The sequence below is a fragment of the Cyanistes caeruleus genome, chromosome 29 (assembly GCF_971803275.1).
Source record: "Cyanistes caeruleus chromosome 29, bCyaCae1.hap1.1, whole genome shotgun sequence".
In the NCBI taxonomy this organism is placed as follows: Eukaryota; Metazoa; Chordata; class Aves; order Passeriformes; family Paridae; genus Cyanistes; species Cyanistes caeruleus.
This window is the reverse complement of record NC_141729.1, coordinates 2,555,235-2,570,980: the sequence shown is the minus strand read 5'-3', so window position 1 is coordinate 2,570,980 and position 15,746 is coordinate 2,555,235. Positions and strand designations below refer to the sequence as shown.

The 15,746-nt window shown below is 43.3% G+C and overlaps 1 protein-coding gene and 1 long non-coding RNA gene across 6 annotated transcripts in view; one reads left to right on the top strand and one right to left on the bottom strand.

Moving 5' to 3' along the window:
- Positions 1 to 12,314, top strand: part of EBF2 (EBF transcription factor 2) — a 132,934-nt gene extending 120,620 nt beyond the window's left edge. Inside the window, exons 15-16 of one of the 2 annotated variants that reach the window (XM_086865683.1) lie at positions 2,086 to 2,253; positions 8,065 to 12,314. In XM_086865683.1, the coding sequence (XP_086721809.1) occupies positions 2,086 to 2,253; positions 8,065 to 8,096 (200 nt within the window). In that variant the 3' untranslated portion in view covers positions 8,097 to 12,314. The remainder of the gene's footprint in view (positions 1 to 2,085; positions 2,254 to 8,064) is intronic. The other variant, XM_086865684.1, reaches the window with a different exon arrangement.
- Positions 2,023 to 14,312, bottom strand: LOC111938802 (uncharacterized). Of its 4 annotated transcripts, none has more exons than XR_015279809.1 (7): positions 14,109 to 14,312; positions 13,841 to 14,016; positions 13,141 to 13,545; positions 12,853 to 12,972; positions 8,316 to 8,431; positions 7,086 to 7,160; positions 2,023 to 2,160 (listed from the first exon to the last, which is right to left on the bottom strand). It is a non-coding gene; the product is annotated as an uncharacterized LOC111938802 (long non-coding RNA). The 4 variants fall into 4 exon arrangements; XR_015279808.1 differs by lacking the exon at positions 2,023 to 2,160 and adding an exon at positions 5,019 to 5,557; XR_002869093.2 differs by lacking the exon at positions 2,023 to 2,160 and having other exon boundaries at positions 7,093 to 7,579.
- Positions 14,313 to 15,746: the final 1,434 nt, after the last annotated feature.

The window sequence follows — 15,746 nt, the reverse complement described above, 5'->3', positions numbered from 1 at the left end:
CTCGTGTGTCCCCACCCTTCCTCATCCTCGTGTGCCCGGTCCTTCCTCATCCTCGTGTGTCCCCACCCTGCCTCATCCTCGTGTGCCCTGGTCCTTCCTCATCCTCGTGTGCCCGGTCCTTCCTCATCCTCGTGTGTCCCCACCCTGCCTCATCCTCGTGTGCCCGGTCCTTCCTCATCCTCGTGTGCCCTGGTCCTTCCTCATCCTCGTGTGTCCCCACCCTACCTCATCCTCGTGTGCCCGGTCCTTCCTCATCCTCGTGTGCCCGGTCCTTCCTCATCCTCGTGTGTCCCCACCCTTCCTCATCCTCGTGTGCCCGGTCCTTCCTCATCCTTGTGTGTCCCCACCCTTCCTCATCCTCGTGTGTCCCCACCCTGCCTCATCCTCGTGTGCCTGGTCCTTCCTCATCCTCGTGTGTCCCCACCCTTCCTCATCCTCGTGTGCCCGGTCCTTCCTCATCCTTGTGTACACCCACCCTGCCTCATCCTCGTGTGCCCGGTCCTTCCTCATCCTCGTGTGCCCTGGTCCTTCCTCATCCTCGTGTGTCCCCACCCTTCCTCATCCTCGTGTGCCCGGTCCTTCCTCATCCTCGTGTGCCCTGGTCCTTCCTCATCCTCGTGTGCCCTGGTCCTTCCTCATCCTCGTGTGTCCCCACCCTGCCTCATCCTCGTGTGCCCTGGTCCTTCCTCATCCTCGTGTGTCCCCACCCTTCCTCATCCTCGTGTGCCCTGGTCCTTCCTCATCCCCCTGTACCCCAACCCTGCCTCCTCCCACGCCAGCAACCAGCAAAAACGGCTTCAATGCGGATTTTGCCAAAGGCTCCCTTTGTGTCTGGGTGTGTTTGGGTGTGTTTGGGTGTATTTGGGTGTGTATGGGTGTGGTTTTGAGTGTATTTGGGTGTGTTTGGGTACAGGCTAGAAAAGGCTCCCATTTTTGGAGTGTTGAACCTTTCTTTTTTATTTTCCTCCATTTTTTTTTCCCTGTGCAAAGGATATCCTGAGTAGCAAAAGCCACTGTGGGAAATGAGGCACAATTTGCAGATTTATTAAGCTAGTAGCCACTGCTTTTAGCACAGAGACTTTGCAAATCCTGGGTAAAAGCCACTCAGAAATAATTTTTATGAGTTTGAAGGCATTATCAATAACTGAGAGCAGAATTGGGGATTAATTTCCTGTGAAACCATATTAACTTCATAACAAAAAAAACCCATATGATGGAATTAAGCTCTCAATTTCTGCTTCTTTTACCATAAGGAGCCACTCTTCCTTCCATACCTTGATTTTCCTCTGGCTAGGGAATGTGTAAAAAACAACATAAAAAATATACACACCACCAGCTATGGTGTAAGCAAATAATTAAATATATGTTATACATGTATATATAAATACAGGATGAAGAGTTAAAATAATAGTAGTAAATAATAATAATAATAATAATAATAATAATAATAATAATAATAATAATAATAATAATAATAATAACTCTCTTCTGGAGTTATCCATAATGTCTCCAGCATCATGTTATTGTGATTTCAAGCTAATACTTCCAAGAGACCTGGGACTTCACATGAAATATTGTTATTTGTTCCTACTTTTGCTGAAGAATGGCTGATATTGTTCTGGAAGCTCAGCAAATAATACTTGGACAAGTTATTGGACATAGAAAGGGAAGGCACTCCTTGCAAGGCACTTCTTTAAAAAGTAGCCAATTTAGAGTAAAATCCACGCAGCAGCTTGAAATCAAGGAAATTTAATTTTACAAAATGGGGGAAGACAGAGGATTTGCCAAATTCCAAGGACACTGAGTGGACAGGCCATTTCTGTTCCTATTGACTCTGGTTTTGCCTTGATGATTTCCAATTTTCTGGCACACTCACCCTTAATTTTGAAAGAATTAAGCACTGTTATTTTTCTGAACTATTCTGTTTAACTCCCTCTCTACTCCAGACTTACTCTAACTAAACTCACTGAGAGAATGAAAGCTCCTTTGAGAGGCAAAAAAAGGAACTCAGACCGCGCATTCTTGAAGCAGTTTTACCAAATTTCTGATGAGGAACCCCCTTTTTATTTTGTTCCCCTTCGGCAGTGATGTCTTCAAGTCCAACAGTCGGCTCCTCCAGCACTTCTTCCATCCTCCCGTTCTCCTCCTCGGTGTTCCCTGCTGTCAAACAGAAGAGTGCCTTTGCTCCTGTCATCAGACCCCAAGGGTCCCCCTCTCCCGCCTGCTCCAGCGGCAACGGGAACGGGTTCAGAGGTGAGGAACGCGTTCCTGCTCATTCACAACTTCAGTTTGAAATTCCAGTTTCCCGCCTGAGTGCCATCACACGAGGAGTGCAAGGGCTCAGGGGTGAAAACCTGCCCCGCTGCAGCTGGATCTAAGGATTCATCCATGCTGTTGGCTTTAAAGCAGGGGCCAGGCGCTGATTTCCACAGGAAGGTTCTGGCCCAATCCATTTCAACCCCAGAATGGTTTGGGCTGGGAAAGGACCTCAACGGTCCACTTCCAACCCCCACCATGGGCAGAGACACCTTTCCCTAGAATATAGTGGAATTGCAGCTCTTTTGTGGGCAATGACTTCTCCTCAGGCTTGGGGGACTTGTTAAACTGAGCGGAGTTAATCCCCAGCTCTGTCCAGAACACAAACCTGCTGCGAGGTTTAGGCTCAGCCCGGGAATTGAGCCCCACAGCCCATTTATAGCCCTTTTAAAGGTGATCTGTGAAACAAATGTGAGCAGTGAGATAAGAATGGAAACCTGTACCCAATTCTTGCTTTTAACAGGCTGGGGGCGGGGGGGGGGAGTGGTGTGTGCAGCACATAAATATGCTCCAAGTCTCCATAAAAAATGCCTTTATAGGGCCTGGGAAATCATCTGGCTCCTTCAGACTTCACTGGAGATAGCCTAGGAAACACAAGTGTGGGAAGTGAGCCGTGCCAAGAGCCAGTGGTAATTCCAAATGAGCCCCACAAACAGCACCTGTTGGGCTGGGTGTGATATAAACCCTTAGCTGGGCCACAGGGACTTGCAGAAAGTGTGATTATTTTATGTAATAAGGAAATTCTAAGTGTGCTGAACAAAAACAGTAACATTTTTAAAAGCTAACTCAGAGAATTCTGAAACAGCTTCTTCCCCTGCCCCAATTACAAGAAAATCCACACTTTCCTGAGATTATTTTCTTCCCATTAATGGGTCTATCCATTGATCTCACCATGTGAATGCACAGATTTTAGTCTACTTTGAAGTTAACTTGTCTAACTGTTATGTAGAGAAGGCCTAAATATTAAGCTTAAATATTCAGGAGTTACCTGAGGTGGTGCTAAACACAAATCAGAGAGAAAACCACTCAGGCTGCTTCTGGGAGGTAGAAAAAGGACAGATTAAAATACTACTGAAATGTTAAAATTAATAATTTCCCTTAAGGTAACACTCAAGGCTCTGCTTAGAAAGATTTCATCTCTCTTTCAACCTATAAGGAAACTAAGTATTAGAGACAAGTCTGTGCCATCTTAGCTATTTGCCATTTTTTATCCAGTCTATAAATCAGTAATCAATGACAGATTCTAAAAACTGAGCTTTAATATTAAATATAACAAAATCTCAAAGCTATATCCTGACATCCATCCATTTTTACTGACCAAAGTCCAGTCCTGAGCTGGTCAGGATTAATCCATGAGTTAAGGTTGTGAATAATTGCTGAATTAGCAAAATCAGAGATAAATGGATACAGAATTTATTAACCACATCCCTTTCTTTGTGGGATTTCTACCTGTACATCAACACAAAGATGAGTATCTTCATATTCTAGAACTGTTAAATTTAATACCCAGTAAAGCAGGACTGGTCAGTGACACAACAAGAAGAAACAAGGTTTGTTATGCCAGGTCCTGGTAACTATTGAACTCTTTCAGCCAGGGATGCAAATTCCAGCTGAAATATTTAAATTGATGCAAGCTGGGGAGCACATGCTTTGGAAAGGATCCAGGTACACGCAGCCTGATATCCAAATTAATGTTCCCACAGTGCTGACAGACAGATGTGTCCAAAAAGTCAACAGGAGGCTCCCAAAGAGACTTTTTGCCTGAAATGGAGAGATGGGGAGAGGGAGATGGATAATGCCCTCTGCCACGTCAGCCCCTGGGGCTGGAAACCAGGGATAGGTGTGCTGGGCATGGAATTTGGGATTTATTTACTTATTTATCAAACTCAGGCATCCAAAAATGCTGCTGGAGAGAGAATAGCAAAAGCACAGGGCAAGCAGTGAATATGTGCAGGCCCCTTTCCAAAGCCCATGAACTCGGAGTTTCCCCCCATAACATGTGGAAAACATCTCCTCAATATATAATGATAATAATAATAATAGTAATAGTAATAGTAATAATAATAATAATAATAATAATATAGGATTATATATCCACATTTAGAGGATGATAATCATAATCTTCCTAGTCCTCCTCCTTCTTCTTCTTCTTCTTCTTCTTCTTCTTCTTATTATTATTATTATTACTATTATTTACCAGCCCCTTGGAGCATGCCACTCTCCTTACAGGCAGCAATGAAAATCTAGATTAGAGCTTCCATAGCTGTTAACCACAGCAGTATTTAAGCCTGGATTAAAACCAGTCCAAACAGGAGTAGCTTTGAGATCTTCCTCCTCAGATTTGCATTCCCATTATTCCAGCAGTTTACAGGGAGGTTTTTTTTTTACAGAAATGTATTTTAGGAGGATTTGCTCCCTGTGGGGGTAGTGAGGGGCTGGGATGGAATTTCCAGAGCAACATTCCCTGGCACATTGGGAGGGGATCCTGCCACGGCAGGGGTGGCTGAGCTGAGCTGTAAAGTCCCTTCCAACCCAAACCATTCCATGATCCCAGCTCAGCGCTAATTCCCTTCCCAGTTCTCGTGTTTGAATTGCAGCAAGTCCTTTCCACTCCAAGACAGTTTTCCAAAGGCCACTTGTACTCACCAGGCTTATGATCATTATTAATTACACCCATTAAAGGTGCCTATCACCAGATCATCTGGGTGCTAGCCATCTTTGATTATTTATTTATAAAAAAAAAATTCTCCAACCTTGTGACAATTTTAATCAAGTGTTTCAGTTGATAATTGCAAGCTGTCAAGGTTAATACAATAAGGCTCATCTCTAATTCTTTTTCCATTTCCCTCCAAGAGAGAAAAAAAAAAAAAAAGACCCTCTGGGATAATGACTGGTGGTTGCTATATTCCCAACTCATCAGGGAGTGTCCTGCATTGAACCACCTTTATTGAAAAGTTACATCGATTCAATATATAGTAATACAGGCAAAAATAATTACAGCTTTGCTAGCAGTGTAAGACCTTAATCCAAACCTCCCAAACATTCAATAAAAAGCGATCCAGGCTGGGAATAGGCTTTTGACAGTGCAGCCCCAACGGGGAGTGGAGGTGGGGTGGAAATGGGCAGAGCAGGGAGTGTGGAAAGAGAGAGAAGCCCTGAGATGAGCTGGGGAAACCAGGTGAGAATTCCAGGCAATATTCCTCCACCGACTCCTTGTGGGAGTCTGCAGGAGGAGCTGAGGCTGAAATGAAATGCCAGTGACACAAATTAGGGTTTGCTTGTGTTTTCTGTGTTATAGAACTTGCTATATCAGATCATGGAATGACAAAACCCCAGGATGGTTTGGGTTGGGAGGGACATTAAAACCACTCCCTGCCATGGGCAGGGACGGCTCCCACTGCCCCAGGGTGCCCCAAGCCCTGTCCAGCCTGGCCTGGGACACTTCCAGGGGCAGCCACAGCTGATATGGAAACCTGTTCAATTCCAATCTATATACCATTTTATTATTAATATTTCTAATCCTACAGTAAAAAATGTACTTCCATTTAAAGTTAAGAAACTTTCCAAAATGAGGCACCTACAAGTTTTCTCAAAATATTTTTGAAGAGACATGGCAGAAACTCAGGTTTAAGCTTTGCTTTGCTTTGCTGGAAGTTTACCTTGATTAAAAAAAAAAAAAAAGGGAAAATACTGCAAATAAAAATAGCATCAGAAAAAAGCATTTATGTAATTATGGACTGACTCTCTTGGGAACAAAATTCAAAGGGCACCAGCTCCTGATGGCTGAAATTAAGCCATGCTAAGCTGTTCCAGGGGTGCAGCCCCTGTGCCCACACATCCAACAGCCAGAAAAGGCCACCCTGGATGGCACAAGCCTGTGCAGGTGCTCCTTTACCTGCTTCAGGCAAAGACCCAGCCAGGACACCTCAGACAAAGAGTTTTTAACCTCCTGGAGGCAGCCTGGATGATTGTGCCTGGAGCAGAGTATGAGGACCTGCTCCCTTGGGATGCCTGTGGGATGGAGCCAGCTCGGAGGGCACGAGCTCGCCTCTTCCTCCAGCCCAACAGAGCCTGGAAATGGCAGAAATTTCATGGCAGAAATCCAAGGCTGAATCAAGTTTTCCTTTCTAAGGACAGAAAGGCAGGCATGGAGTCAATACCCAGCTCTCCACGTCACTCTGGGACCACCACCAGTAGGATTATTTTTGGGGTTTGGGGGTGAGGAGAAGGAGTGGAGCAGTGTCCTTGGTGTCATCAGAAAATCTGCTAACATGCTCACACATATCCTAAAAACAGGCATGAAAGTGTTTACCAGCTTTATTTAGGGTTTAAAATATGAGGAACGACAGCAAATTCCAAAGCAATTACAAAAAGTGTCTGTTTGACTTTGGGCTGTTGGGTTTCACTTTCTCTTTCAGCTATCTGCTAAAATTGGCAGGGACTTTAGTCCCAGTCAGTAAGAAAATATGAAAAGATTTCTTTTCCTATTGTATTAAATAATAGACCATATCCATACTTGCTCAAAAACACAGCTACAGTGGCAGACTTGTGCCAGCCCAGGAACTTGCCCAAAGCACTTTTTTAAACCCCCTCAAGGAAAGGGTGAAATGAATTCTCAGGAGGACGGGGCTTTAAATGCACCAATAATCCCACAAATTTCAGTGAACATAAATCTTTGCAGGACTGGGACCTCACACTGCACCAAGGCCCCTTTGAAAACTTATTGACTCACTTATTTTGTTACATAAATACATCTAAACCCAACTCACCCCTCAAAACCTCAGGGAGCAGCACCGGTTCCAGGCAGCTCCAAATGCCACTGCTGTTGGTTATGAGGAATAGAGCTGCAATTAAAGGCAGGAGAGTGACTAATAAATAATTTACATAAGCCCAGCATTCTGGGAGCATGCCAGGTAGGGTTGCAGTGACTCAGGCACGTGGGGGAAACCAAGTGAGGAAGTGAAACTGTTTCCACTGGAGCCAGACTGGCAAAACCCAGCCCTGGCCTGTGGTTCAGGGCTTGGAACTCCCTGGCTCGGTCTTGTCCAGCACATGGGGGAGTTCCTTTGGATTCTGCATCTTTCCAGCCCTTCCAAGCTGATGAGCAGAGTGGGTGGGGAGCAGAGACCCTGCTCAAGTTTGGCTTTTGAGGATGGTTTTGAGTGTTCAGCTTGAGAAGTTGGAATTTGGGGACGGTTCTGAGCAATGTCCATCTCCAAGGAGTTCTCTCCAGGGATAAGCACTCAAAGATGGGAAGGTTTTTCTGAAAATGCACATGAATTTAATTAACCCTCTCTTTTTTATCCATTTAATAATGCTGGTGGGCCTTGGCTTTTCACAGAATCAGAAAACCAGGGTTTGGGAAGGGACCTGAAATCCCATCAGTGGCACCCCTGCCATGGCAGGGACACCTCCCACTGTCCCAGGCTGCTCCAACCTGGCCTTCCAGGGATCCAGGGGCAGCCACAGCTGCTCTGGGAATTCCATCCCAGCCCCTCCCCACCCTCACAGGAACAAATTTATTCCTTTTTACCCTGGACCAGCCCTTTGCTCTTTGCCTGTGCCACAGTCAGTCCTCACAGTTCTCAGTACAGCACCAAAAGACTTAAAGACACTAAAACTCAAATTTAACCTCAGATCAGGCCCTTCCTGTCATTCCTGGCTGCTCACAGGAGGGAGAAGGGCTCGAATATATTTTGTTCCATAACATTTTGCTGCAATTTCATTTTTTTCACTTTTCTTTTTCAGCCATGACTGGTCTTGTCGTTCCCCCGATGTAAGGAAGGGGCAGCTTTGCTGCTCTCCCTCTTCCCTTTTTTCCTCCTTTTTTTTTTTTTTTTCATTTTTCTTTTACAGCACAATACTACTTATTGTGATGGACCACTAAAAAGAAAAAAATAGCACTACAAGCTCTTTTTTGGGGGAATGCCAGGCCCAGGAAAAAAAAAAAAAGGAACATTTTTTATGGATTGGACAAGTTAGAAGTCTGCATCATTTACCTGTTTCATATTTCTGACACAACCACATCGACTCCTCAAACATTTGGAATGAAGAATCAGCAAGAGCCAGGATGAACCAGAGTTGGCAGGACGGAATTAGAAATGCAAAGTCTTTTCTGGAAGACATGAAAACCTTCCTAAGATTTGTAAAATATTCAAAGGGGAAAAAGGAAATTGGCAAAGTGATTCAAGCTTGATATTTTGGATACAATTTGTTTTACTTTGTAGGGGTAAAAAAGTTGAAGTTTCTATTTTCTATGGAGCCTTTCAGATATCGATTTAGTTTATGCAGAAAAACAATTCAACAAAACAGGGTACCAGCATGAAAGAATTTCTAGGACAAACTGACATGAATGATGGAACTTTGGTGTATGTGTGTATTTGCTTATAGTTTAACCTCTTTAAAAAAAATGTAAGATGTTTTACAATTATTTAAATAAATAAACTTGTAACTTATTGTATGTAGAGGTAGAAATTAAACCCTTTTTTGGATTTTTTTCCCCTCCAGTTGTACAATGAAGAAAGATGATGCAAAAATGTAGTGATAAGTTTGAGATATATTATTACTGCTGCAATTGCTCCTCACTTTTCCCCCCCTCTTACTGAATTCATGTGCAAGGATGTATAGGATTCCTTCTGATGAACAAAACCCTCAGAAACTTTCACCTACATTGTGATAAACAGGTCATGTAGGAATTTTTGCACCCTCCTCACCTCACCCCCTTTCCATTTTTTGCTTCAATTAAAATATTCAGGTACTAAGATTAACTGCTAAGTCTCAAAGACCCAGCTGATGAGTGAGTGGCACTTAGGGATTTGAGTGAATCGGATTTCTCACGAGGTACTGAGTTTATTTTATAGATTCAATGTATGAATTGGGAGGGGAAGGGTTCTCTGGGGTTTTCCATGTAGTTAGAACACCTTAAGTTCAGTTATGCTTCATATTAAGGGTGCATTTATAAAGGGTGAACATGTATTTGAATGATTTATGCACTTTTATCCCAAGTCATTAAAAATGGTAAGTATTTGCCAGTTATATATTGAAGTTCATAGAGGTAATCAATTGCTTTGAATTTTTCTGTGTTTTAACCTAAAAAAGAGTTCAGTTCTCCTTTGCCCTCCTTTCCTGAAATTGGAAGGTGAGGACAAGTCTGATAAAATAAATCACGAATTATCCAAGGAAACCAGGGAACACTGAAAAGAATTTGGATGCTGGAAAGCCATTTTTAGTGGGGAAAACCAGAAAACTCTATGGAGACTCCTCTAAATTCCACAGAATTAATGGCTGCCTGGACAGTTGTTCCTATGGAAACACCTTGTTGTTAATCAATAAACCTTAAATAAGGCCCCAGGATCCAAACTTATCCATTGGCCCAGTAGTTTTATGGATGGGTAAGGAAAATTGTGTTCTTGGTGATCTTTAGGGGTGGTAGAACTGGGACAGCTTGCATGGCTGAGCTCGTTTGGGGCTGTTTTGGAGTTAATTTGGATTAGGAAGAGCCAAAAATCCTCTCTGCAGATTCACAGGTCTATGGTGATGGGAAGCTGAGGGGGGATGACCTGAGGGATCCTCACCTGAAGGACAGGGCTTGGGCACAGGGCAGCCTGTGCAGGACAGCAGAGCACAGAATCAGAAAATCCTGGAATGACTGGATGGGAAGGGACCTTAAATCCCATCAGTGCCACCCCTGCCATGGCAGGGACAGCTCCCACTGTCCCAGGCTGCTCCAAGCCCTGTCCAGCCTGGCCTGGAACACTTCCAGGGACTGGGAAACACTTCCAAGGTCCTCCAGGTTCCCTTTCCTGGTGCAGTTTATGGGATAAACCCACTCACTGCACCTGGAGTTCTAAAGAGTGTCTCAAAGGGACTGGAGACACCAGCTGGGCCATTCCTAAAGCAAGTCCCACTTTTGGGAAGGGTTTTTGTATTCCTGACTGAGCTGTGAGGTTTAGCAGGCTCTTCATTTGCTGTCCTCTCAATGCCACTGATTCCCATTTTAAAAAGGTGGAGTGGGGCTGATCTCTTCTAAAACTCAAGGCCCAACTTATGTTGGTAAAAACAACGATTTAAAGAGAGATTTGGTGGGAATAACGTGGGTTTTAAGAGACATGGATATAATTAATAATTCGCGATCAGGCTACAGAAACTGAGTTCCAGAGAAAATGAAATAAAATAAATCCCTGTTAATTAAGGCTGGCAGGTTCTCTGCATGCCTCTCATGTCACCAAGGATGTAGCAGTCACTGGAGGTCAGCCAGCACCCCTGAAACCAAGTGAGCAATGAAATATTAGAGAAAAATAGATGTTAAAAAGCCTGGGGTTGTCAGGGTACCTCTGATAACACCACACGGTGCAGGGCCAGACCTGGGCTTTCCAAACAGCAAAACAGCAACAACAAACCCCCCCAAAATTTCATCTATTCACAGGTACTGACATCTCAGCAGGGCTAAGTAGGAGGTGCAAATTCATGTTTGAAATTATGCATTTACCCAGGGATAAAAATGGATAAAGCACTGGAAGAGTTGGGATTGAAATTTCCATAAATCTCAGTGAAAGCACATTTACTCCTAATTCCAAAAGTTATCTTGGTGGACCAGGCTCATTCTATCAAATCCCTTCCTCCATCCCCACCTACTAAAAACCCCAAACAGCTCCAAAGCATGAAAATTATGAATATTTTCCTTCCCTCCTTCCAGGCTACTTCTAAAATTGATCATCAAATAAACTCAACATTCTGTCTGGCAAGTATTCCAGATCAATAGGAATTTCCAGACCACCTGCTGGAGAGCAGCAGTTTCCTACCTTAAAAGCCTCTCCTTTTTTTTTTAACAAATGGGATTTTCATTACAAAATATCAGTCAGGAAAGTTTTTTCAATTTAAAAAAAAAAAAAGAAAAAAAGAAGAAGGAAATATTCCATGGAAAAATCTGGGTCTTATCCATTCTTTTCTTTTTTTTTTTTGCTTAGTCAACACAGGCACATGGAAAAAAAAGATCTACCGCATCACTAGAAATCTTGGGAAGATTCAGGGGGGAAAATGACAGTCTGGCAATAAAAAATAATAAAAAAATGAAATTTTCTGGACCATTCCTTTCACCCTTCAGTTGTTTTTACCAGCGCTGTCCAGTTGCCCAGTTGCCACAAGTCCAAGTGAAAAAGAGAAACCTCCCGAAAAAGCTGCTCCAAGCACTTGCAGAAGAGGCACTGCCTGTGCTGATGCAAATATGAAAAATCTGGTGTGCTTTGAGCCAAAAAAAACCCAAAAAAACCCCAAATTAAACCTAGGAATTATTTAGAACATGGCTTTTGCTCATGCAGGGAAATCACAGTACTGGATATGACCGTAGGATTAGTTGAGGTTTACAGAGAAAAACACCTGTAAATAAACACAATCAGAAATCCTTGGCCATGAAAAAAGGCCTTGGCAGTGGCAGAACCCTCAGCAAAGAGGGAAAAGACGATTCCAGAATTGATGTGTGAGTATTTTTCTCAGTGTCCTCTTTAAGTGGTTGCTGTTGCCAGTTCCCTGCGAGTTTTCCTCTTTGCCACTGGGAAGATGAAAGTGTTGCAACAGGCAATGACAAATGCATCACAACTTTGGAAGAGTTGCTTTGATCTCCTAATTTATCTCGGTAGAGCATCTTCCTCCCCCTCTTTCTTTGCACACTTCCAATATGCATGGTTTTTCCAAACCATTTCCTCCCTCCTGTAAATTAAGGCCTCATTTCTCCCTTCTGTATAGTTTTGGGGTTGGCTGGTTGTTTTTTTGGGGTTTTGGTTTGGTTTTTGTTTGGTTTTTTTTTTTGCTTTGTCAGTTATATACAGTATGAAGTTGCTATGCACAGAGCTTTTGTAAAGATAGCTTTTTGGTTTTTTTGTTTACTGTTTTTAATGGTCCTACTTATGGAAGAATATCTTGTTTGTAAAATGAATATGTCTACTTCAGTTTTAAACTTTAAATTATCCTAACAAAAAAAAATAAAATTTTTTTACTGTAAATAAGGGGGGAATTTTCTTCATTTCAGAGTGTTCAATCTGCTTCTTCATCATCCTTATGGGTCACTCAGGATATCAAACACACTTTAAAAATGGTACAAAATGTTATGTGAGAATTTTTAAATCAAGATTTGGAGATTTGCCTGTAAAACATCCAACCAAAAAGTGGGAGAGCCAGGTTGGGATTATGCTGGGCATGGAATAAGAGCATAATTAATGGTCTTTTCTGACCATTCCTTTATTACAAATGGACAACATCAGTGAGAGTTCAGTCCTTTTTGGGGGGTAAAAACTTGTAGGATAGGACAGAGGGAAGTCCTTTCTGGACACTCCCCTTTTTGTTATGAGTATACAGTTGGTCAAAGAACAAAATCAAAATTAAAAACTGGAACTGATTGATCCTGGCCTTTCCCTGGACTAAATTTGGGGTTGGTCCTGTTTTAGGCTCCATCTTTGTGCAAAACTCTGAGCAAACAATGAACTGATGCTGCAGAGGTGAACCACATGGGCTGCCAAAAATAATCTGGATATATTTACTCACTCTTGTGTGGAGTGCACATCTCAGCCACGGGGATGGACAAAACAGAGTGCTGAAAACTGCTTGGGAAACAGTAACTGGCCATTTGAACCAGGAATATTCCATTTTCTCCCATAAAAATTACTGGAAAGAGAAACAAATGAGAATTTTAATGCTGAAGGTCACTTTTACTGACATTTTTGACAGAATGTGAGTCAGTGTTTAAATCACTGCCAGATGTCAGTGAAAGCATCTGAAAACAGGAGGCACTAACAGCTCAAAGCTGAGGGGAAAACAGAGATTTTTGGTAACCTGCACCAATTCCTTCTTTCAAGATAACGTGCAATCAGCAGATGACCTTCATCCCAACACTGACACACCAAGTTTTCCACTGTCCTGATGAAATATCCTTCATCTCCTCTTGAACAGAGGCCCATTCTCCTGAAAAACCTGATTCAGCTATTTCTTCCCCCCCCTAAGAAATCCCAGCAGTGTTTTAAGTGATGACTTTGGTGATAAAACCAACAGTTCCTGTGAAAGGGATTCTCAGTCTTTAACAGGGCCCTACGGTTGGGTTCCAGAGAGGAAGTGTGCTGGGCAGATGAAAGCTGGAGATCTGCTGTTCCACTCCTGCTTTTATTACATCTCTTAAGGACTTGGTGATGGACAGACACAAACATGAGCCTGGGATGTGTCGAGCAACTTCCAAACAAAATGCTGAGGGAGGGAAGAAGGAGATGTATGAGGGTTTCAGACCAAAAAAATCAACTTCTTAACTCAAATAAGCACATAGACAACTCCCTCCAAGCACAAGTAGCTCAGGTTATCAAGGATCATCTGCACAGAAATGTCTTTAAAAACAAAAATAAATCCCTAGGATCATTGCCATGAATATATTTCATTACCAGTCTTACTCCATTCATAAAAAAAAAGTGTGAAAAAAGGGTTTTTTGGTCAATGTTAAGACCAAAAAAGGCTTGAAACCTCCCCCCACGTTAAATCCTTGGTTCACCAGCTTTTACAGGAAGATCAGGTGTTCAACCTTCCCTCCAAAGTTGCTCCTACAATTTGGGAGAGTTGAGTGACTTTGGTCACAGCAGACATAGAAAGCAGCTCTTTTCTAAAGGCAAAAGTGTCTGGGGGGCTGTGAATTTGTAGAGTATCAGGAAGAGCAAAGGAATATTCCTCCTAAGGGCAGTGAAAATAGGAATTAATGATCCTGCAGGTTGTCCTTCCCCAGAGAGGGGGCAGCCACACCTGGCATGGCCTGCTCGCTCTACCTTGGCTCAGAAAGGCCTTCTAGAACAGCTCATCTTCTCCCAGCCCAATTTTTGTTTCTTTCCAGGCATTTTCTAGATATAAAAAAATCTGAATTTCACTTCAATAAACTGTGGAACAAAAGCCACTCCTTCAGCCACTCGTGTGGGACAGGCAGGGAATTGCCAGCCCAGTTAAAATATTTATCTCCGTGACAGCACACAGCTGCTGAGGTGCAGGGATCTGAAGCTTTAATGGCAGCAGGTTATTTGGGCAGGAATGTCTCATTAACTCCAGCTGGAGATGGGGCTGAGGGTGCCGACAGAGCAGGGGAACAAACACCCCCTGAGATCAGGGGAAACCCAACACTTCTCCATCCTGGCTGGAAAGGCACCAAAGAATGTCCAGCGGAGACAAGAGGAGAACTCTGGGGGAAGCACAGCGGGGAGGGTGGGAAGGGAAATGGGATCTCCTGTCCTGTGCTGGGTCTGGACAAAGTTTCATGAGAAAACACAAGCCTGGCCCTGGTCACAGCCTTTTCCACAGGGAGATGCAGATGCAAACCTCTACCCTCTGGAGGCACAGGAATTGTACATCTGAAGTCACTGTCTTTGGCAAGGGAAGGTCCTTGAAAATATGGTGCAGGTTTTCAGAAAGGCATTTTACACTGCTTTTACAGTGTGACATTAATAATTTTAATGGTGGTTATTCCTACTTTAAGTTGCGATTTTTAAGATATGACTCAGTTATTTCTAAGAGTAATAGAGGAAAAAAAATATTTCAAACAGCAAGCAGCCTTTTGAGAAAGCTTTGGATCAATTTTTCTAACCTGGAAGAGAAATTCAAGCACCTCTCCTTTTCTCAAGACTCCCTGGTTTAAGCAGCAGCAGCAGCACACCATGAGAGTCAGGTTTGTGTGGGGTTGGGATGGAGAAGGACTTCTCCCAACACTTCCCTGCCATTGCAGGGACTTGATTGGAATTTACCAGCAGGGTCCCTCTGACACTGAAATTGCTGCAGTCATTTCTTTGTCTTTAAAATGCCATATAATTGCTAATGTAATTAGTGATGTATACAGAGGGGGCCCGTGCAATTACCAAGTCCTAAGATCAAGTAATTAATGTTCTGTCAACAAAACAGCAACTGTTTCATTAACAACTGTCTGGGTTTGAAAACAGATCAACTCAGAACATACCCACTTGGCTGAGTTTGGCAAGAGCAGTGGATTCCAGCCCAGAACACACCAGCCTGGATCAGCAGGGTGTGGAAAATGGGATTGTGCCGTTCCCACCTCCAGCTCCAGTTATTCCTCCCCCAGGAAGATGAGGATTCACCACCACTGCCCATAGGGACAGCTGGAGGTCCCAGTTTTAGGGATAATCTCTGGTTTTAAAAAATCTGCAGAGGGTTTCTAGGACCTGCAAACGTTCATTGGATTGCAGGACCTGGAATTTTGGTGAGGCCTATGATTTTGCTGACCTCTGAATTTCCTTTGTATTCCCAAGGTTTTCTGAGCTACCACCACCCCAAGCACCTCCCTCAAAGGGACAGGATTGGGGTGCCCACCCTGGTCTGATTTCTCACTCTCCTTCCTTTACGAATTTGAGTTTTACAAAGGTTTTTTTACCCAGGTTTTCACCTTGTCCTTTTCCTCCCAGCTC